Genomic DNA, 24,814 nt, shown 5'->3' on the forward strand with positions numbered 1-24,814 from the left:
AGTCTTCCTACACACACACACACACACACACACACACACACACACACACACACACACACACACACACACTGTGTGTGTGTATACTGTATATATAATATATGTTAAGGCTGTCATGATAATCGATACGTATACCGAAAATGAATAAAAATTGACAATTGATACTTTTACCGAAATTACAAGCCGTATCGCGATTCTGGCGCTATTTCATTAGCTTGTAGATCTGTTCTTTTTGTCACGTGACACCTTCGCTCAACTCTGTCTTGGGGCACACTGGAGTGAGAGCCTCATTATTGCACCATATGATTGCTATAGGCCTGGAAATGGAGTAAAATATTTAGAAAAAGTTATGGATAATATTTGAAAATTCATTGGTAAAAATGTGTGGGAACCCTGTATTAGCCTGCTACCACAGAGTCTGGGCTTTGAATCCACCGCGGTGCATCTGGCTTTGTCGAGCGTCTTTACAAACAGAATTAGCTACACAGTGTATATAGCCTAGCCTTAATCCATATGTGGGTGTTTGATGATACGCCTGAGACAACCTGTCAGTGCCAGCCTGCTCTTGGAAAGGTAATCCCCAGCTACTGCTTTTTTACCTTTGCTCGCCTGAGGTGCATTGCATCCATCCAGTCTTTCTCTCCTCTTCACTTTGCCTCTCGTTTCCCATTCATCTGTCCTATCATGTCTGTCGTCGGTCCGCATCCCTCTCCCTCTCTCTCTCTCTCTCCTTATGGATCATCATTAGTAATGCGGTGGATGGGGACAGATGCAATGAGCTATGCCCAGAGTGAGTGATTGATGTGCGTCGAGACAGCATGCCAGACATCCCCTGTCTGAGTGAGCACCATCGTTCACTCAGGCCAAGTTCTGGACCTTTCATTCATGGTGTCCATGCTGACAGAGGGAAGGCTCATTTGCCTTCCTGATGCCACTCGTGGAGTCTTGGGGCCTTATAGCTCTGCCTCTTACAGTATAGGCGATATCGAGACAGTTACATTCACACCAGGCAGCCTCATTAATTGGAAGGTTTTGTGCTTTTCGCTGTGTCGTGACGTTCAACTGACAGGACACGGTTTATTACTGAAGGGTTTAAAATGCTTTAGGATTTTTGATGCTCTAGTCTACAGGATGTATAATAGGGAAGATTCATAATAATACTGCTGATGAATGAAGAGGAGAGACGGTCAATTCTCCTGCGTATCTCTCTGTATGCCGGTAATGTCTTGTCTCTCTTCCTCTACTCAGGAGGTGTCTTGTGCCATTACACACTATAGCCATATGCATGTCATCCACGGTAGTGGACCCACATCCGAGAGACTAGAATTATTACTAGCAAGAGACCTAAAAGCATGGCAGAATAAGTCCATCCATCGGTCTGACTAAACACTTTGGTCCTAAACATATCTCGAAACTTACCGGCTGGATCGCAATGGAATTTGCTGCACACCTTCATGCTGATGAACCCTGCTCATTTTGGTGACCCCATGGCCTTCCTAGTACCACCCTTAGACCACACATGGGCAAAATTCGGACCCGGCCCTTTGACCATCTCATTCCAGTCCTCAAAGTCCTCAAAGAAGAACAAAATGACCCCACAAAAATCTACATCTTAAAAGGCAGCATTTTATGTTAACGGTTTTACCATTGAGAGTACGTACCTGCATTCCACATTCCATCAGTATGTACGCAAATTTTAAAGGTTTATAATGTGACAGAGTCTTGAGTCCATTTGTATAACATAATGCAATGTGTTTGATAATGTGAGTGATGCAATACAGAGCTCTGTGTAAAACAAAAAGTATAGACTACTATACAGTAGTCTGTAGTTTCTACCAAAATTCATGCAGTTTTCACATAATTCAGCACTGTGTGTTTGAAGTTTCAATCCAATAGTCCAATGTGTGGCCCCTCACTCACTTTATCGAAGTCAGTATGGCCCCCGGAAGCATATACTGCCTTAGACCATAATTTCCACTTCTACCCAAGATATCTCCAAATATATATCTGATACTAATTATAATTTAAATTCATATGTTTTATATTTGAGCTCTAAGCATGGGAATGTCAGTTGATTCAAACGCCTTTTTTCCATTCTTGGCATAATGAGCAGCACAGTCTCAAGACACTGCTCGCATTTTACATTCTTAGCCTTGTTTTAGGAAGGGTGTAATGGAAAGATTGTGGTCCAGTATATTGATGTTTAGAGCTCATTTTGGAGCTTATGTGCCATGGCTTTAAAAAGATGAATAACCTCTCTTCTGGGGCGCAGGACTTATCTGGGTTTGTAGACCAATTAAGTGCATAATTCCTTATGAATGCTCTTGAAGCACTACATCAACCAAGAGCCTCGTTAGTGGGCCTATTGACAGCTGAGGGAATCTGTATACAAGAACGGCATGGACGTACCATGCTGTATGAATGCATTGTTTGTTTGGCAAATATGGACCAACAGTAATTTAGAAAAAAGGGGGAGCGTACAATTTACAATTTAGGCATTTAGCAGACGCTCTAGAGCAACTTACAATAATAAGCAAGCAGCACATACATCAAATGCAGAGAGACAGTGTAATGCCTCTAAACTAGGATCACAGGTAAACCAAGAACCTAGCATCAGTTACTCTAAACAATATACTATCTAAATAATAACCTGTACATTGAAACTATAGGATACCAGGTAAACAATGAATCTAGCATCTGTCTAAATAACGTGCGATTTAAATGACGTTTTAACCTTTGCATGGTCGTCAAAAAGCCATATATATACTATACATTTACACAGTATACAGTTCACACATATACAGTGTGTTTGGGGCGTGCACTCTCTCCATCTCTCTCTCTGTTTTTTTTAAAGGATGCACACACAAATCATCAAATCAAATTAGAGGCTGAGCTTTCACCATAGCTCTGCTGTCCTCCATGCGCTGTCTCTCCACCAATTAGATGAGGAGCTGTCCGTCTCTCTAAGAATCTCAGACCATGCCAAACCACCAAACTGATTGGTGAGACGGCCATAATCAGATTAACCCCTGCATACCCCTGTAACAGTATGTAATACACATTTACCTGCCACACACACACACACACACACACACACACACACACACACACACACACACACACACACACACACACACACACACACACACACACACACACACACACACACACACACACACACACACACACACACATATATATCTCTGGCCGGCAGGGAGCAGCTAAATGGAATACAAAGAGCAATGACGGGATGGATCCAACACAGGGACCACTGACTGCATACAGATGGACATTTTGTGCGTGTATTGAGTGCGGTATGGTGGGTTAGAACAGTGGTTGTCAAACTTTCTCATGTCAATGATCCCCCTATTAATATGAATTTGGCCGTGGAACTCCTGTTTCTACAGTATATCAGTGGTGCTCAAACTTTTTCATGTCAAGGACCCTCAAAGTTATATGTATTTGGCTGCTGACCCCAACCCCCCCCATCCCAAAATATTTAGTTCCAGGGACCCCCGCAGAAGCAAAGATTTGAGTTAAAACAAAGTAAAAAAATATATATGTTCAAAGATTTGCACACATTTTCACGATTTTTCAAAAAAGATGGCAGATCTACAAGCTCATAGTGCGGCACTCGGTGCCGCGCTATGAGCTTGTATATCTGCTATTTTTGAATAGCCAAAGTATAAAATAATGGTTATAGCTAAAATCCAAAATGACTCGGATGCGTTCCCGGATTGAATGGGTTAAAATGTAAACGGACCCCACTGTGTGTGTGTGTGTGTGTGTGTGTGTGTGTGTGTGTGTGTGTGTGTGTGTGTGTGTGTGTGTGTGTGTGTGTGTGTGTGTTTGGACTCCAATTGATTCTTATTTTCTCCTCCACTGGCTGTGATAATGGCAGTGGTAGTTAGGGTGGCGGTGTGGTTTCAGTTGTGCGTGCGTGCGTGTGTGTGTGTGGGGGGCATGGTGAGTGGGTTTCCTGGCCTCCAGAGAGAGAACCAGGAGGCTAAATGTGATCAAGAGCTCTCCCGGGAGGGACTGTCCTCCAGTCATTCCATCACTCACTACAACAGCACAACACAAGCTCAGTGCAGACATCACCGAGCTTCTCTTCTCCCCTGGAACGTCCTGCCCCCCCTGGAGGATCTTTTCCATTTCCTTCGCCAACAACACCCTGGTGGCTCCTGTTCCAATTGCCAAGAACCTGGAGTGGTCCAGCTGTCCCTCAAGGCACTCGTTGTCCGCGATCATTCCATCCTGTATAGATTTGCACTTTACAAAGAGCAGACTGCCGAACATAATATAGTCACCACCTGTCCTCTGTACAGACCACCTTCGGAGGCCGGCCTCTTCCAAGGGGGACCCGAGACGAGGGTGTGGCTGCACGACACTGAGTTGGACATTTGAGGATGATACTGTACACCAGGGGTCTATAACAGGGAGTCTTGGTCCCCTAGGGGGTCCTCAGAGTTACTATAGGCAGGGGGTCCGCCAAATTAATGTGTGATATTTTATATTTTTTACATTAACCACTTGAACCCTAGCATCCCTTTTCTTTAGCAAAAAATAGCAGATCTACAAGCTCACAACGCCTCGCAGTGCGAGGCGTTGTGTGCTTGTAGATCTGCTATTTTTGTCAAAGAGGTAAAATTGGTGTAGAGGGAAAAAAGAGCAGACCAAGTAAAAAAAATAAGTTTAATCTGAAACACCATTTCATACAATAGAGGGGGTCCCTGCTTCATCTCTCTCTCTCAGCCAGGGGGTCCTTGGCCTGAAAAACGTTGAAAGACCCCTGCTGGACACGAAAGAAGAAGAAGCACTTTGCAACAGCTGGTGGATCAGACCCCTCCTCACCAAGGTGTCTGTCCAACTTCTTACCTAGGCCAAGTCATTTCCAGGCTTGACTACTGCAACTGCTTCCTTGCTGCTCCCTCACACCCCTACAACTGATCCAGAATTTTCACATCTTTCCCCAATTCTGCGTTCCCATCCCTTCTGGTTGCTGCCTTCATCCAATTCACAACGCTGGTGATGACATACCCTTCCTGCACAGATCAGCTACAGTAACACAGGTCATCTGTCCCTTCCTTCCCTATGAAACCATGGCCATCGTTCCAAGCATCCAAGTGTCTTCTCCCTCCTGGCTACCAGGCCGTGGAATAACCTCCCCTATTTTCCACCGCAGCTGAAAACTCACCATCAGAATCTACTCCACTCCTCAGTCCTTATATCACTTTGTGTTGCCTATTTTATTTTTTTATCCCACGATTTTGTAACCCATTTTTCACCCAGTGCCAATTGCCTAAGCTTGTAATTCTGAGCGCTACTCTCCCTCTGCCAGCCTGGGGCGAGCCCCGAACTGAGATCATGCTTCCTTCAATGCATGAGGAGTGAGCAGGCCGCTTCTTATCACCTGACAGGGGGGAGTTTCCCCGGTAGGACGTAGCATGTGGAAGGAACACGTTATTCCAACCAGTTCCTTTCCCCTCCATCAGGCGCCCCGGCTGACCAGGGGGAGGCAGTATAGAGACCAGGATTACTGCATGTTTTTTGTGAGGGTACCACTACCTACCCTAGGGGACACGGGGAGAACATGCAAACTCCACAAAGAAAGGCCTTTTCACCAACCCCACCTAGGGCACTAATGACGCGGATATATATGCTATACAAATGTTTGTTACTTGTTCACATTATCTGTTATATATATATGTTATAGATAGACATATGCTTGACCACATGCAAAGATTGTTATATACTGTACATAGCGTTTTGTTTAGACAGATGCTAGGTTTGATGTTTACCTGATTTATGATAGTTACTTTGTAGTACTTAATTGTTGTCTTTGCACTCTATTTACATCACCATTTACCCCGTGTCCTTTGTTGACTCGAGTTCATGCTGATCTTGTACTTTGTACGTTTACTCTGGATAAGAGACCATCAGCTAAATGTCTAGATTGTAAATTGCAAGAACACAACACACACACCCAGGAAGTGCATTTAACCTCAGTCCCACTCTACCTCTCTCCTTCTCTATCCGTCATATCCTATTATCCTTACTCTGTCTAACAGAACTCTCTCTCTCTCTCTCATATACCCCTCCCTATCTTGAAATGTTGTGTATTATCTCTATTGATCAATGCGTCTACTTCATCTTACAGTGGCAACACTGGCTCTGACAGGAAGCCTCCTGCCAGTCTGATTATAATGTGTGGCAATAAGCCAGACTGGCCCAGACTTTGACCCGCCTAAACGGATGGTCATAGACTGCAGTTACTGTAGGCTTGCACTGGTATCAGGTTTATTATGCGTGCTCATTAACGTTAACGTTAAACCAACAGGTTTTAGAGGCAAAGGGAAAGTGATTCGTCTCCCTTTCATGCCAACTTCCATTTAAAAGAACAAATCTGAATAGTATACAAGACATGGCTATCAATTATAGTGCTAGTGTCTTGCATCTATAATTCATTGTGCTCTTCAATCATTGATGCAGCCCCACAAATAACAATGTTAGGAATGTTGACGTCTCCCTGTGTCTTTTGGTGTTTGTTTTGTGTGCGTGTGTGTGTGTGTGTGTGTGTGTGTGTGCCTTTTGGAGGGTCGGAGGTCTAACCCATATTTCTGAAAGCCTAGAATTCCCAGATTATCAGAGATCTTTGCCTATGCATCGGGGGACACTTCAGGGGACAAGCGTTCGTGGCCCACCCATCTGACCTCTTATCTCGTAAGTGGTCTGATGGGTGGGCTGCGTGCCTTTTCAGAGCATATTTATTTATTTTAATGATCATTAAATTGATTGTGTTCCGGCTTAGATCAATAGAACTATAACGTAGCATAAGTTCCTATTTATCGGTATCACAAAGAAAGGTTTTTAACTCATTCTGTGCCAAAGGCGTGTACACGTCCAATTTTTTCATTTGCCCAGGGCGCCAAAGACTTGTGCACGTCCAAAACTGTGTTTTCAGTGTTTACCACTAAATGGCGGTCTTGCGCTTCCTATGAGCCACCGTTGCAGGCTCTGAGGCAGAGAGATCTAGAGATCATGTGATCACAACATTTGATGCTCCATCTGCTTCCTGGTTAGCGTGTGCAGTAAATCGGCTGTTACTTGAGTTGCTTTCCCCCCCTGCATTTTTGGCCCAGACATGCTGTGGAGAGTTTCCCTGGTTGGACGTAGCGTGTGGAAGGAACACGTTATTCCAACCAGTTCCTTTCCCCTCCATCAGGCGCCCCGGCTGGCCAGGGGGAGGCAGTATAGTGACCAGGATTACTGCATGTTTTTGTGAGGGTACCTACCCTAGGGAGAACATGCAAACTCCACACAGAGAGGCCCTTTTGCCAACCCCACCTGATGGTGCACTGATGACGCGAAGGAGAGGACACGCCCCCAGCACCCACAGCGTCCCCCTGTGGGAATCGAACCCAGGACCTTCTAGCTGTGAGGCGACAGCGCTACCGACTGTGCAACCATGCCCGTAGATCTTTAACTCTTGAGAGTGTAAAATGAAACCAAATAGACCCTTACGGGTCCATTTGGTTTCATTTTACGCTCTCAAGAGTTGAATTGTTAAACATCTGCATTACTTAATTAAAGAATTGTTATTTTGATCAACGTTTGCCTGTTATCTCTCCTATTGGTACCACATCAATATGGAGTCTTGGTTCTGAGAGTCGAAATCTCATCAAATGGTGAATCCGTGGCTCAAATGCCGAATAAATAGTGGACCTTGATATGAGAAGGGTTGAAAACCAGTGCCGTAGCTGAGACGGTCCCGCTGAAAAGGTCATATCCTGAGGAAACGCATGCACACTGTTACATCCCATGGTATGTACTGTGTGTAATGTGTCCTGTCCTCTGCAAGTTTAGTGTGTGATGCCAGACAACTGACTGTGTCCTGTTCTATGCAAATCTAGTGTGCCATTCCCGACCTATGATTGGCTGATGGCATCCAGTTCTCTGTCCATTCCATTGGTCTGTGGCTCTCCAGCGTGGTGGGCCAATCAAAGAGCACCTTCAGTTACCAGTGGTCGATTGGTGGGGACATCTCAAGCTACTGTGGACTTGTCTGATTCACTATATAAGCTGGCTGTTGTTCACATGTAGTCTGACTCTCTCTCGCTGTCTTTGCACTAGGCATGTCCAGGCTTGGACAAGCTATTCCTTTAGACCATGTTTGACCTTTATGACAAGGGTAGGCAAGGTAAGAATGGGGAGGCTACATTCTGCACACATGTAGGGTACCTATGCTGTCTAGAAACATTAGTAAGAGGGTATGTGCCAATTCTGTATTTTGTATTTTCTGTATTAGATTAGTTAGGTAAGATTTAACACACCTGAGTTAGTTTAAAGTTTTTTTTTGTAATCACTGGCACTGCCCTGCCTCCCTACGTCTTGGTCCTTTCTGAAATTCAATTATTTGTTAAAATGTAATGTAAATAAATCACTTTTCTTTGCACCATACCACCGTGTTTTGTTACTCCCTGTGCCCTAGACTCATAACAGGGTCGTAACACACACATACACACACGGACCAGCATGCTGCTCAATATGCTGCCACGCAACTGTCAAAAAACAGCTGTCGTTTTATCCCCAATTACAGCTTGCTTCAGTGAAGCGCTGCTAAAACAGTTCATGCTATAAAAAGATATAATTTACAGGTGTAATCAGTCCTCCTTGTGATGAATGTGATACTCTTGTGCTGAGAGGATAGGATGGGGTCTTTAGGCAAACGGCATACTACTAGACCAGAAACCTGATTTGCAGCAGCAGAAACAAATCATAACATTACACCAGTGGTTCTCAAACATTTTCATGTCAAGGACCCCCAAATTGATATATATTTGGTCGCGGACCCCCCCCCCCCCCATCTGTTTTGTGCCAGGGACCCCCCAGAAGAGAAGATTTGTGTCAAAAGTATTCAAAAATGTTAAAACACTTTCAAGATTGTTCAAAAATGTTCACAAATATTGTGATTGTGATGCTATATTAACTACTTTTGCTGGGGACCCCCTGGAACACCCCCAAGGACCCCTGGGGGTCCCTGGACCCCACTTTGATAACCAGTGCAGTACACGCAGCACCAGTGGTGGAAGAAGTACCACCACCACCACCACAGTACTTAAGTATTGGCATCAACATATACTTAAAGTACAAAAGTACTTAGATTTGTCAGAATTTGTCAAAAGTTTTTTGAAAAGCATATCTACAGTTCTAAGCTCACAACGCGTGTAGATCCGCTATTTTTTGAATAAATGAAGTACAAAATAGTGTTCAAGTGGTTAATGTATGTTTTGTATTAATAATTGAAATCTCAAAGGTAACTAGTAACTAATGCTGTAAAATAATTGTAGTGGAGTAAAAAGTATTAATATTTGCCTCTGAGATATGGTGGAGTAGAAGTAAATGGAGACACTCAAGTAAAGTAAAAGTCCCTCAACATTTTACTCCAGTAAATGTACTTTCCAGGTGAACCCATATTCACCTGAACCCCCTATTGATGTTTGTAAACTTTCCAACTGAGTGTTGAGGATGTTTGCTGTGTCACAGCTCTGAAGGGGGTGAAGGGCGTTGGAGTGGCGTTGAGTTCCACGTCCTCATCCATCTGTCTGAACATGGCACCGGGAGACGGAAGCTAAAAGCTCTAAAGCATCGAAACCCTGAAGACTGTGTCTGATGATGCGTGACTCATATGGAGGAGAGAGGGAGGACATATAAAGGGAGGGGGGAGGGGGGATAGGAGGATAGATGGTGACTGAGGATAGAGAAGAGGAGAATAGAAGAAGATGCAGAGAGAGGGATGGAGGAGAAGGATGGAGGACAAGGGAGACAAACGACTTCCTCCTCTGTCCCATTAGTAGACTGGCAGCTGTGTGTGTGTGTGTGTGTGTGTGTGTGTGTGTGTGTGTGTGTGTGTGTGTGTGTGTGTGTGTGTGTGTGTGTGTGTGTGTGTGTGTGTGTGTGTGTGTGTGTGTGTGTGTGTGTGTGTGTGTGTGTGTGTGTGTGTGTGTGTGTGTGTGTGTGTGTGTGTGTGCGTGCGCGCGTTCTGCACAAGCATATCTGTGAAACTTCGAATTTTTGTCAAGTGAATGGGCTACAGATTTTGGTCTGCATGCAATAAATTGCCAACTTCCTGAAATTCAGATAAAGGACACCCGGCCGAGCATCCCTTATTTCCAAGAAAAATAAGAGACGTTCAGAAAAATACAATCTTATACACTAGTCCGTATACCCGGTGATGTGCGCACCCAAACTATATGCAGACCTCTTTCTGGTTTGCGCTTGGTGTTATCATTTGATCCTGTTGGTGTGTGGTGTGGTGTGGGGTGACAACCTAGAGCCTAGACATTTACGACTCGACACCAAATCGTTGTCAAAATGCCACCCACAACCATGAGAAGTTCACGTTGTTTCAGCTACTCTCTGTGCTAATAACACAACGTTCATGCGAACATTGCGCGTGTCAATCTGCGTCCAAGTGCTAGTATAGACCAAAGCGCCCCTTTCGCTAATTTTTTGTGTTATTTCAAGGCACGGTTGGCAGCCCTACATGGCGCTCATGATTGATGCTGTGGCTGAGTGGGGGTGGGGGGGTGTACTCATCCACCCTGTGATTCATGGGATGTGTGTTTTAGAGGGTGGAACTTCAACATACACACACACACACACACACACACACACACACACACACACACACACACACACACACACACACACACACACACACACACACACACACACACACACACACAAAACGTCTGCTATTTCGCTCTGCCGTTTTAATCCATTAAGACCGGGAACGCATCTGTGTCATTTTAAGATTTCTTTGGGCTATTCAAAAATAGCAGATCTACAAGCTCATAGCGCTGCACTGAGTGCCGCGCTACAAGCGTGTAGATCTGCTATTTATTGTAATTTGTGCAAATCTTTGAAAATATATTTTTTAAAGCGAACATTTGTAAAATATTTTGTTCCAGGGACCCCCAGAAGCAAAGACTTGAGTTCGCTTTAAAATGTATATATTCAAAGATTAGCACAATTTTACACGATATTTTTTTTGTTGCAGATCTACAAGCTCATACCGCTGCACTCGATGCCGCGCTATGAGATTGTATATCTGCTATTTTTGGAATAGCCAAAGAATTCTAAAAATGACACAGATGCGTTCCCGGTCTTAATAGGTTAATTCATCCACTCTCATCTGTCCCGATGTCCCACCTTGTCTGAGTCGGTCGCTCAGCTTCTCTCCGAGGCGGTGAGACGTACAGTATACCGGTACAAGCGAAATATCCCAGTAACAAGCAGTTTGTGATAGATGTCTCGGCAACGTCCGGTAATTCAAGCCACTCTTGTTGACAGAGCATCATAGATATATTATTAAAAGAGCTCTGCTCGGTTAACGGACCGTCAGCACTCACCTTCCATTGCTCACTGCGTCAAACTGTCAGAGAGCCTGATTGGAAAAGTTTGGGTCTAACTTACTGCTGGGCCTGCATGGGCATCTCTTTTTTTTCTGATGACTCTAAAAAAAAACGAATGACTGCAGGTAGTCTGCTAGCATCGCCTTTGGCTTTTAACATGTTTAGTCTCTCGCTCTCTTCACTCCTCCTTACACACAGAAAAATAAAGGTGCCAATTGGAACCAAAACTTCTGCCATATAAGAACCATTTTTGGTTCCAGAAAGAACCTTTCAGACCATTTATTTGAATGGTTCTATAAAGAACCCAAACCCCTTAAACCGTATAAACTTTATCAACCGGCTGAAATGTGTTTGTCGGAAAAAGCAAATCTACAAGCTCGCACGCGATGCGTTGTGAGCTTGTATATCTGCTATTTTCGATGAATGTCTGCCTATTAAGATAGGTTCTAGAACTAGATGAGGAACATGAAGAACCATTCACTAGATCAAATGGTTCTCTAGTAGTTGATGGTTCTTTGTGGAACCCTGGCCTTTTAAAGAACCATTTAAGAACCAGTATTTTCCTGTGTGTATGCCGGATTTCTACTTCGTTGTTGACAGAGTATAAATCAGACTTTAGTGGCATGCATGCTCTTTCTAAATCATTTTCAGTGTTTCTGTCTCACTCCCTTTCTTCGTTTCGATGTTCTGCTTTGTACCTCAGAATTGTAAAAAATAGCCTATTTTCACTGGACATTTTCACTCTTTATCGCGGCCCAAGTAATGTTCAGCAGTCGTAAACAACTTGCCCTTAAGCTGGAGGTCCAGTCTGTCGATAGATAGACTAACACCCTGTGGCAATGGAGTCTCACCCCTCATCTGCTGCTGCACATGAGTTCATCGCTGGCGTCCTGCCAGCAGCACTGCATCTGCAGCTATATGTTTGACTTGAGGTTATAGGGAAAGCAGTGGTGTAGGCTCAGGACGAGCAGAGTGCAGAGAATTATATAGCTGTCTCTTGTAGTATCTATCCATCTATCAGCTTTATTGCATTAGAAAATACGCTCTGCCCACCTTGTTATAGCAGACTAGCAGAGCATACCTAACTATAGCCTACACCCTGTGGGAAAGACAAATGAACAGCTAAATCCCAATTTATAAATTAGCCTTAATGAACTGACAGAATGCATTAAAATCCAAAGAATTAATTAACTGTTGGCACAGTGGATTTTATCCTGTATTCTAGCTTTATAGGACTGATCACAGCAGGGGTCGAGACAGCCCTGTCGATTCCCCGTGTTTCAAAGGAGACAGATTGCCTTTTTTTGTTGCAATTTGTGTTCTTCTGTGCTCAGGGCTTTGCACAGTTGCAGTGCCGGGCTGCCAGGTTATGAGATGCTACCCCAAATATGCTAATAGAGGTACACCACTGTTCTTCAACGGCTTGCCAGGAGCTACCACAGGCTGTTACGCCCTTTAGAATCCCCCGATTTTGATTCCCTGTGGGTTTGAAGCTCTTCAAGTGAATCATGGAGGATAAGCATTGTACGCAACATGGGGAATAAAATGCAGACAGTTTAATCCTCACAATTCCGGAGATATGTATAGATGTCGTACTTTTCAACTGAACTTGGCTATCAGTCCTTCTTTCTTTTGTTTCCCCCCCATTCTGGTCATGCAGCAGTGTTTTATTTCCCTTGCAGTATTGTCCTTGACCTCATCATAGCGTTTGAGCCAGAGGTCAGGGAACAGAGGCTATAGGAGAGTTTTGAGAAGGTCCAAGAGACGATTACAATGTTCCCCTAGTCTCCAAATTTCCCCAGTGAATTGTCAGGCACTGGGTGGTTGACCTTCTTTCCGGGGCCCATAGGGAGCACTGTTGTCTATGTTGTCAGGACCAGGCTGTCTACAGTTGGCTGCACATGTCCTCTCTCTCTCTCGCTGGCAGACCACAGTCCTCAGGCCAGCCTCAATGGCAACACACATACTGTACTGGTCAGTTTTGACAGCGCATCATCATCATGCTCCAGTCAGTGATCTTTCCCCATCTGTGGTGCAGACCTGGTCTCCTTGTTGCTTCCGAAGCAGGAAGAGTGTTTGTCAAGACAGCACTTAAAGGATGAGCTTGTGCTGTGAACTGCAGTGTCATAGCATCTGTGAGTTACTGTCTGTGTTTGAAAAGCAATCAGCTGCTCTGCTAAAATAGCGTGTCTGCCTTTGTGTAAGAAATGGTCATGGATTTTACTTTATATTCCTGAGGGATTAAAGAGTCCACAAGGAGATACCAATGGATTTTACTTTACTTATGCCACAGGGATTAAAAAGTCCACAAAAAGAGATTTTTTTGCAGTTCATTTAATTTGTATACTGTTCCCTGAATGCATTTCATTACTTTTAGTGCCCCCCTCTGGAGTCAAGTGACATTACATATCTGATGTCATGAAATTATGTGGACACATTTGCACTAGCCTATAAGTACTGTATGAGTTTCTAAACTTGGCACATTGTTGAATATTTTATCATGATTAAACTCTAAATATAGTAAAATGTCAGACTATACATACTGTAGGACGTTATAATGCATTTTTATTGTCATCTTAATCCTTTTGTATCCAAATGTGTATTGTTGTCATCAAGCTACAGCGGTGGCTCTCAAAAGGCATTCATACAGTATCTCCCATATGTGTGTGATGCGCGCAACCGCGCACAATTGTGTGGGGAAGAGTAGAGTTGACGGTTTTCAGCTGATACGCTTGCTGAGAAACCTAATCTGCTCTTCCCACTCTCATCTCCTGAGACTCCGAGTCCTTATACACATGCACACAGACACACCATTACACAGTCCACACATACATTTTGCCAGGTGATAATGCTTTGAGAGTGTGTGTGTGTGTGTGTGTGTGTGTGTGTGTGTGTGTGTGTGTGTGTGTGTGTGTGTGTGTACTCGGTGTGGTGTTTTTCCTTGCGTGTGCATTGTTTGTTTGTGTATAGGTTTGTCTCTTGTGTCTGTGCGCATAATGCTTATGCCTGAGGCTTGTGTGTGTGTGTGTGTGTGTGTGTACCGCTGACTGGAAGAGGAAGGAACGCTCGCAAGGGTTGGAGTTTGGAGCGTGTAGAATAATATTACCCTTAATTTGTATGCTTGTGTGATTTAGCCTCTAGTTCTGTTAACAAGAAGTGGTGGAAGGTATCCATTTAATCAAGTACTGTGCTTACGTACAATTGTGAGGTCCTTTACCTTTACTTGAGCATTTCCATTTTTCATCTGAGGCAAATATTGTCCTTTTTCTCCACTACACTTACCTTACTTTGCAGATTTAGATTATATTTTACAAAACATACTGTACAATAACCAGTTTAGCCCTATTTTATACTTTAGCTATTCCAAAAATAGCTGATCTACAAGTTCACAACGCCTCACATCTTGACGCGTTGTGAGCTTATAGATCTGATTTTTTAAATGTTTATTTGGACAAATCTTGAAAATAAAGGAGTACTTTTACTTTTGGTACTTTAAGTATATTTTGATGCCAATACTTTGGTACTTTTGACTCAATTACAATTTTGAATACAGGACTCCTGCAGGGCTGTCCAGCTGGCCTCGTGCACAGATGGGGTACAAGGGCGGCTTGAGCCCCTGCCTCCATGCCCCCATCCAATAGTGACCCTTTTTTGACTAGCCTGTGTACTCGTACTACTTCAAAAGAGTGAGAAACGGCCACGGGCACAACACCAGAGGGAACTTCACTGATCTCATTCCCCCAAGATTCGGCACACATATGGGGATGAATTCATTCTACTACTATGCCACCAAAATAGGGAATGCCCTACCACCAGCCATCAGAAAGTGCGACTCCCGACCCTACTTTCCTTTAAAACCACCATTAACCCATTCACTCCGGGAACGCATCTGTGTCATTTTAGATTTAAAAAATAGCAGATCTACAAGCTCATAGCTCGGCACCAAGTGCCATGAGCTTGTAGCTTGTAGCTATTTTTGAAAAATCGTCCATATTTTTGCTGATCTTTGAATATATCTTTTTTTAAAGCGATCATTTTAACTCAAATCTTTGCTTCTGGGGGTCCCTGGAACAAAATATTTTGAAATGAGGGTCCACGTCCAAATACATATCTAAAAATGTTTTCTAAATCCTAACAGTATGTTGCTATATCAGTGGTGCTCCAACTTTTTCATGTCAAGAACCCCCAGAATTATATGTATTTGACCGTGGACCCCCCAACTCGAAATATCTTGTTCCAGTGACCCCCCAGAAGCAAAGATTTGAGTGACAAATGTTAAAAAATATATATATTCAAAGATTTGCACAAATTGTCACGATTAAAAAAAAATAGTAGATCTACAAGCTCATAGCACGGCACTCTATGAGCTTGTAAATCTGCTTGTAAATTTTTGAATAGCCAAAGCAATCTAAAATGACACAGATGTTTTCTTGGTCTTAATCGATTAAAGGAGAATTCCAGTCATTTTATTTATTTTTTTCTAAAGTTTTTATCCCGCGATTTTTGTAACCCATTTTTTTCACCCGGTGCCAATTTCCTAAGTGATCCTGGGCGCTATACCAGCCCTACACCAGCACTACACCAGTCCCCCACAGTAGGGAGGCCAGGGCCGAGCTCATGCTTCCTTCAACGCATGAGAGCCAACTGACCTTCTTGTCACCTGACAGGGGGGAGTTTCCCTGGTTGGACGTAGCGCATGGAAGGAACACGTTATTCCAACCAGTTCCCTTCCCCTCCATCAGGCGCCCCGGCTGTCATGGGGGAGGCGGTATAGTGACCAGGATTACTACATGTTTTTGTGAGGGTATTAACTACCCTAGGAGACACGGGGAGAACATGCAAACTCCACACAGAGAGGCCCTTTCGCCAACCCCACCTAGGGTATGGGCACTGATGACGCGGAGGAGAAGACACGCCCTATATTCCAGTCATTTTAGATGTTTGCTTTGATGTATCGCTAATCACTCAACAACATACAAAGGGCCGTTGAATTTTTCCAGAGAAGCCCCTGTCCATTGTGGAGACCCCTTCCACTGGCATAATGGAATAATGTGTATAAATGAAAATAGCCTATTTTAGCACCTCCAAAGTTTGTTTTTTTTCCACTAATCCTCATTTTGCAGTGTACTGACACTCAAACATGCACTGAATGTCCCTTATGAGCTGCCGTTCATGCAGAACGACGTGAAGCTTGTCCTCGGTGTTGCCAGATTCTGTGAGAGAAACAAGCAACCAGCTCCATGTCGTTCTGCATGAACGGCAGCTCATAAAGGACATTTAGTGCATGTTTGAGTGTCAGTACACTGCATTATGAGGATTAGTGGGAAAAAAACTAACTTTGGAGGTGCTAAAATAGGCGATTTTCATTTATACACATTACTCCATTATGCCAGTGGAAGGGGTCTCCACAATGGACAACAGGGGCTTGTCTGGAAAAATTCAACAGCCCTTTGCATGTTGGTGAGTGATTAGCGACACATCAAAGCAAACATCTAAAATGACTGGAATTCTCCTTTAAAGAGCACCTGTCAAGTCTCCTAGCTTGCCAAAAGAAGTCCCCCCCTCTGTTTTTCTAGTATTGATGATTTCTTGTATAGTATTGTATGTCTTTATATATATCTTAATGAATTGAATACATCGGACCGCAATGGAAACAAGCCCTCACGGCTTTTTAGCATTATTGTATAACTGTACCTCTGCACTTTTTTGCAAACTGTTAATAAAGTATTCAATCAATTGTGAGCAGGCGAATTAGTTTAATTATAATTAAAACCGCATTATCTCCAACATGCAGGACCATTTACAAAATATGTAATTTATTTCTGAAGCAGGTTGTTATGTTTTGCAAAGTTTTTGGTGGTTTAGGGCAGTGGTTCTCAAAATGGGGTCCGGGGACCCTCAGGGGTCTTTGAGAGGGTTCTATGGAGTCCCTAGCTATATGGTTGGTAACTCTGAGAGTGTACAAAATAGTACCAAATGGACCTGGGTCCATTTGGTTCCATTTGTACGCTCTCAGAGTTAAGGGGGATTGTGGCCTAAACTTAAAGGAGAATTACGGCCAACGTTATTATTTCTTACCTTTATTATGACGTTATGATTATCCTAGGATGAGTGGTACAGTACAGTAACTCCATAACGGATCCGCCACAGTTAAAAACACGTGCATATAGGTCGTGTATTATTTTTTCCTGGAGAGATGTCATGTTTACAGTGAGAGAACATAATATGCAACCTGTTGCTCTTGAATGCGCTCGAGCGTAAGGCGACATTTCACGACACTTCCGGTCAGGCGCCTGAAAGACGATGAAGACCCCTTTTATATACATATAGCGTAATCCAGCTGAACAGTATACGTATGAGGTTAGACATGAGGTGCATATGGTTAGACACAAAGGTGGTAGCACTTTGGTTGGTCCACACACCAAAAGGTGTGTGCACGGTCCCTACCAGACCAGTACCATTGTCGCCCGGAGCAGGCTGCAGAGTTGATAGGACGAGGCTTCAGCAATCAGAACTTCTCCACTGTGACAAATAAGAGATGATTGTAATAATTAACCGGCCAGCCATCATCATAGATACTGTAGCAAGCACTCACGGACAGAGCCACGGCAGCAACGGTCGACGGGGGTGGGGAGGTAGCGGGGGGGGGGGGGGTGGTAATTAGCCTAGCTTGTCATTCTGGTGATTAAACGCTGATTTAGAAGTGTGCCCGCGGTGGGAGCGTGGAGTTAAATTGCCTGTGGTGCTGTTATCAATGGCATGACACGTGCGTCCTGGGTCACCGCGCACTACACATTACATTACGCTATATTAGCAGCAGTCCAACTCAACACACAGTAGTTAGCTGCGGATATGGCAGTTCCGTTCCCCCTGCTTGGTTGGACAGGGCAGTTGTTGCTCACAAGTATAACCGTCCGTTGGTCCTTTTTAGATTTACAGCAAAGAATGACAGACCTCTATTCATCATGGCAAATGATAGCCTTTCAAGAACATTCTTCCATATTAAACTAGTTTTTTCTTTTTTGTAATAAGTTTGTTTTGTTCACAAGGAGTTTGATATTTTTTTTGCCTAGTCTAGATATTTAAAAACTGGTTCAGCTTCTCTTAATGTGCACATTACTATTAAAGACATTTTGGCATCATACTGCGTTTTTCTCCACACTGCTGTATGGAGAAACAGCCTTCCTTTGACTGACAAGTTCCCAAGGAAAACCGCACTGATGCATATTACATGAGGGCAATCATTCCTAGTTCCCCCCCTGCCGTGCAGCCTTTCACTTTCACTGCACTTTTTCTTACTTGTTAAACATAAAAAAGTACTAAGCCTATTACATGTAGTTTAATCTGGAATGCAGCGAGGCACCCACACAACCAGATCAGCACTTTGGCTGAGAGGGATGCTTAAAATCGAGCACATCGCTCACTTCAAGACTACATTGAACACAGTCTCACAAGCCCACATCCTACTGTCAGATAAAGGGACATTGGCGTTGATTGCCCGAAAAGATCTTATCTATAAGTTGGCTAGGCTTGTAGATCGTGTCTTTTTGGCAAGCAACACCTTCATGCAATGGACTATATTTGCAAGGGATCATCCTATCACCTGGCGTAGATGCCCGCGAGTCTCTGAGCTCGAGTCCGAGTCGAGTCTCGAGTCTTTGCTACTTCGTGCCGCGCTATGAGCTTGTATATCTGCTATTTTTGAATAGCTAATGTTTAAAATATGGTTAGTGGTTAAAATAATTGTGACTGAAAATGAAAATGACACATTTTGCTGGGGACCCCCTGGTATCCCTCCAAGGACCCCTGGGGGTCCACGGACTCGCTTTGAGAACTCATGTACTAGTTGATGAAGTGGAATAAGGCCATGGGGTTAAAACACCTCTTTAACCAGACTCGTACCTCTGCTTTTCATGGATGAAGTGGATTCATCAGGTGAAATCAATAAGGGATCAGGACACTCACCTCCATTAAACCATGTTCAGTCCTTGTCTGTTTCTAGAAAGCTGTGAAGTGCCTTGATGTTTCTCACACTTAGAAGCAGGCATGCATGGTATTGGCGAACAGTGAATTTGAACTAGGCCTTTTATTCTTGTTGAATAATACAATATTAAATTGTAACATAATGCCAAATACATACTGTACTCCAGTTAGGGCTGGACAATTTAGGATAAAATGATAAAAAATGTTTAGCACATATTATAGATACAATCTATTTCCCCGGCATTCTGTGCCACACACACCTGAATAACCAAGGTGCCATAGCATTTTTAGATACAGGATAAATACTAAATGTGACATAATAATGCCAGATTCAACCAAAAATGTATGGAATCTCATATTGTGATATGTGACCCCTTGTTTCTCAAACCATTGTATTAGGTCACATAATAATAATGGCATCGGAAAATAGTCTGAATTATTTCAAATGATTTAAAATGGGATTTTTCAGAGCCAGTCAGAAGGGGGAAAGCATTTAAAAATCCGGGGAAAAAACACTGTCTCTTCTCTTAACTATGAATGTCAGCACTCTTTAGCCATTGATTGAGCAATGCTTGCTAGCTGGGTTAGCACGGGGACACACATGCAGTTGTATTCCTAGGATAGCTGAATGCTGTGGGCTGTCGTATGACACAGATTCTCCTGGACTTGAACTCCAACAAGCTGTCCCTGTGGGCCTCCTCCTCTCCTCCTCTACTCTTATAGTCTGTCTCTGGAGTCTGGACCACTGGATCACTGACCTTGTTAATAGGGTGTGTGTACATTGTAGCTGTCGGGGTAGAAACCTTGTCCAAAAACGTTACTTTTTAGGAAATGCGGGAAAAAAAGTAGCCTGGGACCAGACGAATCTGCGAGTGCAAAACAAATGTGCACTCTGCGATTTGGGTCTGGCACCGCTCCATAGAGAATCCATTTCCTGCTCCAGAAGACGTGGGTAACCAATCAGGGCCCAGGATTCAAATATGGGAGACTGTAATTGGTAGTTGGTTGTACTGTAGGTCTAACCAATTGCGTCGAGGGCCATTGTTTTGAGCCCGCCCCTTGTGAAAAAAAACGTCCTCATGGAAGCACCAGACTCATATCCACGCAGTGATATAGTCTGGCTACGCGAGGCTAGAAAAAAAGAACCTGTGTTCCAACAGATCCAATGTAGTTATTATTTAGTCACAAGCTCGTTAATAAGTTTCATTGGTTGAATATTTAGAAAATCCACAGACAGACTTAGATGTAAAATAGCAGATCTGCAAGCTCCACAACGTGCCGCGATGCTTCCCTGTGGATCTCAGATGTCATGTCTATGATGTCAGTCACCTACAGTATTACATCAGTATTATTATGTATTATGGAGATCAGCCATCTCCATATTTGGACAGAGTTTCAGCCCAGTCCGTCCTCCACTGACTTGCAGTAAAAAAAATAAAAATAAATAAAGCTCTAAACTAAAGCAACTGTGTGAAAAATATTTAGGAATATCCTTTCTTTTCATTTTTTTAAATACATTTTTGGGCTTTTTATGCCTTTATTGATAGTATAATAGGTTGACAGGAAATGGGTAGAGAGCTATGGGAAGTGACACGCAGCAAAGGCCGCTGGGATCGGGACTCGAACCCGTGACGTACTGTCAGGCTACATTGAGCCTAGGTGCCCGGACCACTACGCCAGCAGTCCGGGCCAGGGGATATCATTTCTTGGCCTACTGGCAGTGTGCACAAGAACTTTTGGCACTGTACGTTCCAGCGAGATTAGTGGCGGACACGCACGTATGCGCACACGCACACACACACACACACACACACACACACACACACACACACACACACACACACACACACACACACACACACACACACACACACACAGACCCTCTTCTACGCGGGTGGGCCCCTAGCTAGAAGCCACAAATAAACATGATTTATTATTTGTATAGCACTTCTCAAAACGGTTACAAAGTGCTTTACAGCCCATAAAGAACAACATTAATGAGAGCTATACTAAATAAAATGAATTAAAACAAATGGCACAGAACCTTGTCTATATGAAGATGTGTGGCAGGAAGTGATTTAAAATGGGATTGATTTTATTTATATCAAAGTAGAGGGGTGAGGTCACATCTCGGTATTGATTGTGGCTCTGCTCCGTGGCGAGGACTAAAGATGTTCCTTTAATGAGGCACGGCCCGAGGCCATGCTCAGTATACTTTTACTTTTGGTCAGTGGTGGACCGTAACTTGAGTACTGTAGCCTACCTAAGTACATTTTTGTATTTTTGTATTTATTTATTATTATTATTTATTTTTTTGTTTTGCGCAAGATCATGACTTTCACTCCACTGCATTTCAAATAGAATAGATTTTCTTTAAGAATGGACTCTTGGGATCCAAATTTTAAAAAATATATTTATTAATTAACCACTTAAGCCCTATTAAAAAAATAGCCGCGGTGCGACGCGTGGTGAGCTTCTAGATCTGCTGTTTTCACGGTTTCGGAAAATGAATGCATTACTATTTTAAAAATATATATTTGTACTTTTGTAATTTGTACTTTTGAATACTTACATTCATATTTACTTGAGTATGTACTTGTCCACCACTGCTTTTGGTCTTTGCCAGTTTCAGAGCCAACTTAGTAAAAGCTGACAGATTGTTGTACTTTATTTGTATTTATGGTCTGCACTTTGCATTGACCATGCTTAATGGTCCCTGGCCCTGTCCATTCTGCTGTTCTGCCTACACCTCCGGGTGAAGTCAGATTTATTTCTAAATCGGTATCAGAAGTAATTAGTCACGAAATACTTCACAGAGGAAGCAAGGGTAAAACGAATGCAATTACGCAAACAAGAGAAAACAAACTAATCACGATTAAGCGCTGCATCTGCATGAGGCCAACTGCGAGTCCAAGGCAGTACTTGTCCTCAATGGACCCTTTGACAGGCCAGTTTTATACTGCAATATTAAAGGATTAAAGGAAATAGTAGGTGGGCAACTTGGGTGGTAGGTACCCCCAGAGGAAAGAGAAGCGGATTAGTAGCAGGTGGCACAGAAATCTGGCAAATGACAGATGGCAACCGGAGTGTTTTCAGAGTCAAGATCAGAATGCGCCAGATCGTGCCATTGTACAGGTCTCTCCAGCTTATGACTGTGTGTTTGCAGGTATGGGCTGTTTGGATGGGCTCAATACAGAAGGCTAATTTCCCCGTGGTGATAAATAAATCACACCCAGTGTGAAGTGGGCGGTGTGGTCATCACAGTGGTCATCATAGTGATGGAAGCTCACTTCAAAAAAGAAATAAATGTATTGAAAATAATCTTTATTGGTCATCATAGTGATGGAAGCTCACTTCCAAAAAAATAATTTTTGGAAGTCCATAATCTTATTTATAGGTTATTAATGTCATCATGTGTCTCGCTAGCCAGCTAACTGGGCCAGCTGGGCCAATCACAGTGCATGAAACTAATACTAATGAGATGTCCCAACCCCACTTATAGGGGCGGCTACACCGCCCAAAAGTAGTATTCTATTCAATTTTAATTATAATTTAATTTATAAACAACAACTTGTAAATTGGAAGGTGAACCTGCATTTCAAAATGTTCTGCTACCCTATGATTTGAGTCGGTGCACACACAGCAGATTGATTTACCCTAAAAAAAATATATATATCCCTTCCTCCATAGCTTAACATAATCAACCCCATAGTATTTATTTTCATTGGATGAGCTTAGTTCTCAAATAAAATTACACACAGGAGTGGTGCCGGAGTTAATTGATTAGCAGGTGTTTCCAATTGTGTACTTTATTTGTGCTATCCTATAATTCTGTTGTAGCTCAGGGCTATACGCACACACACACACACACACACACACACACACACACACACACACACACACACACACAAGCCACCAGAGAGAATACCAGCAGATAGAGAGAGAGCGCTAACTCAAAGGTGCAAAGTTATACTGTAAATGCCTTTGATTTATACGCATGTCAAGCAGCAGACCCAGCAAGGGGTAGTCTGTAGACTTGGTGCACCATAGTGTGTGTGGTCAGTAAACCGAAGAAACTTAAATTACAAAACGGTCGCATCGTCAAAAACCCACAGTAGCACTCAGCATGCTAGAATGACATAATGACCAGACTTTTATGCAGTAGCCGTTCTCATGCATTTTCATCCTCGGTGGGTTGCTGCTGTATATACTGTATATTGATCTGAATTTGATTGAAGTTTAACTTTCCACATTTTTAGCAGTTTATTAGCATTTTTGCCACGGGCGATGGGATTTGTTGTGGCATTTGCAGTCCCAAGTCGCAAGTCTGCACATACTGTACTGTAGTTTGGGTTAGCGCATCCCTGGGTAATACTATATTTACAAAACTAGAAGATACAGTAGTCTTATTCAAGCTCAAAGTGAAAAGTGACAAAGAAAGCAACTAAATCAACTAATCAACCCTAAATTCAAACTTAAGTGCAACCATACAGTACATATACTGTATACCAATAATACCATACACTGTAGTGTAAACCCCCCCCCCCCTTTATTCACTTTTGTTCATTCATATGTACTGTATCTCAGTAATATATCAAGTTTTAACTGACTGTCTACCTGTCTGTCTCCCTTGGCAAATTATCAAATTCATCTATGTCTAAGGTATTAAGGTATTTGTAATTCATCTCTCATGGGCTAATCACCACATTCCTCTTTCTTTCATGTTGTTATGACTCACACGTGTGGAGAAGGAACTCTCTCTTCATCCAATACAGTTGAGGTGATGCAAATTCACTAGTAGCTAAATCTCCTCTCTCTGAGATGATGCTACTGATTTTGTACACGATCCCTGACTAAAATAAGCGTAATAAACAAAAACATAGCTAAAGTTAAACACAATTTATTTCCCAATCCATACACAAGTTAGGTTATACATTTGAGTTTGTGATTTTTCACAAGCAGTGGGACTGTGTGTTCCAGACCTCTGTGTGTTTGCGTCTGACTCTGAACACTAAGAAGCGGGGCTTTGCACTGCCCACCCAGTCAGAAATTTGAATGAAACGGGTAATGATTTTTTCCGTGCTATATTTCCCTTGACTGAATAATATTCTGAATACATATATTTTTCTCATCTTTTTGATTGGTTAAGAAGACCCATGTTTGGGGTGGGTTGAGACCACTCCTGCCCTTAGCTACTGCCGGTCCTACCCTTTGATCTGACTTATAGTTTGAGCTTGTAGACATTACAGCAAAGTCAACATTACAGCAAAGTCAACATCAAAGTTATCGTCACTCAGACTTGCATGGTAGAATTATGAACAGACATCGGCACAAAATAGTGGTGCAGAAGTGCAGAGCAAAACCGCAGGCTAATGGAGGCATCCATCACCCCGAAGACCCTTAATAACCCACCTGCT

At 43.0% G+C, this 24,814-nt stretch overlaps 2 protein-coding genes across 2 annotated transcripts in view; one reads left to right on the top strand and one right to left on the bottom strand.

Moving 5' to 3' along the window:
* Positions 1 to 24,814, top strand: part of myripb (myosin VIIA and Rab interacting protein b) — a gene marked incomplete at both ends in the record, with an annotated part of 199,782 nt that overhangs the window by 16,192 nt on the left and 158,776 nt on the right. The window lies entirely within an intron of this gene.
* Positions 14,159 to 24,814, bottom strand: part of LOC308077549 (nuclear factor 7, ovary-like) — a gene marked incomplete at both ends in the record, with an annotated part of 25,805 nt that continues 15,149 nt past the window's right edge. Inside the window, one exon of the mRNA XM_080418298.1 lies at positions 14,159 to 14,200. Coding sequence (XP_080274424.1) covers positions 14,159 to 14,200 — 42 coding nt within the window. The remainder of the gene's footprint in view (positions 14,201 to 24,814) is intronic.

This window comes from Gymnoscopelus braueri (assembly GCF_963280865.1).
Source record: "Gymnoscopelus braueri genome assembly, chromosome: 21".
Classification (NCBI taxonomy): Eukaryota; Metazoa; Chordata; class Actinopteri; order Myctophiformes; family Myctophidae; genus Gymnoscopelus; species Gymnoscopelus braueri.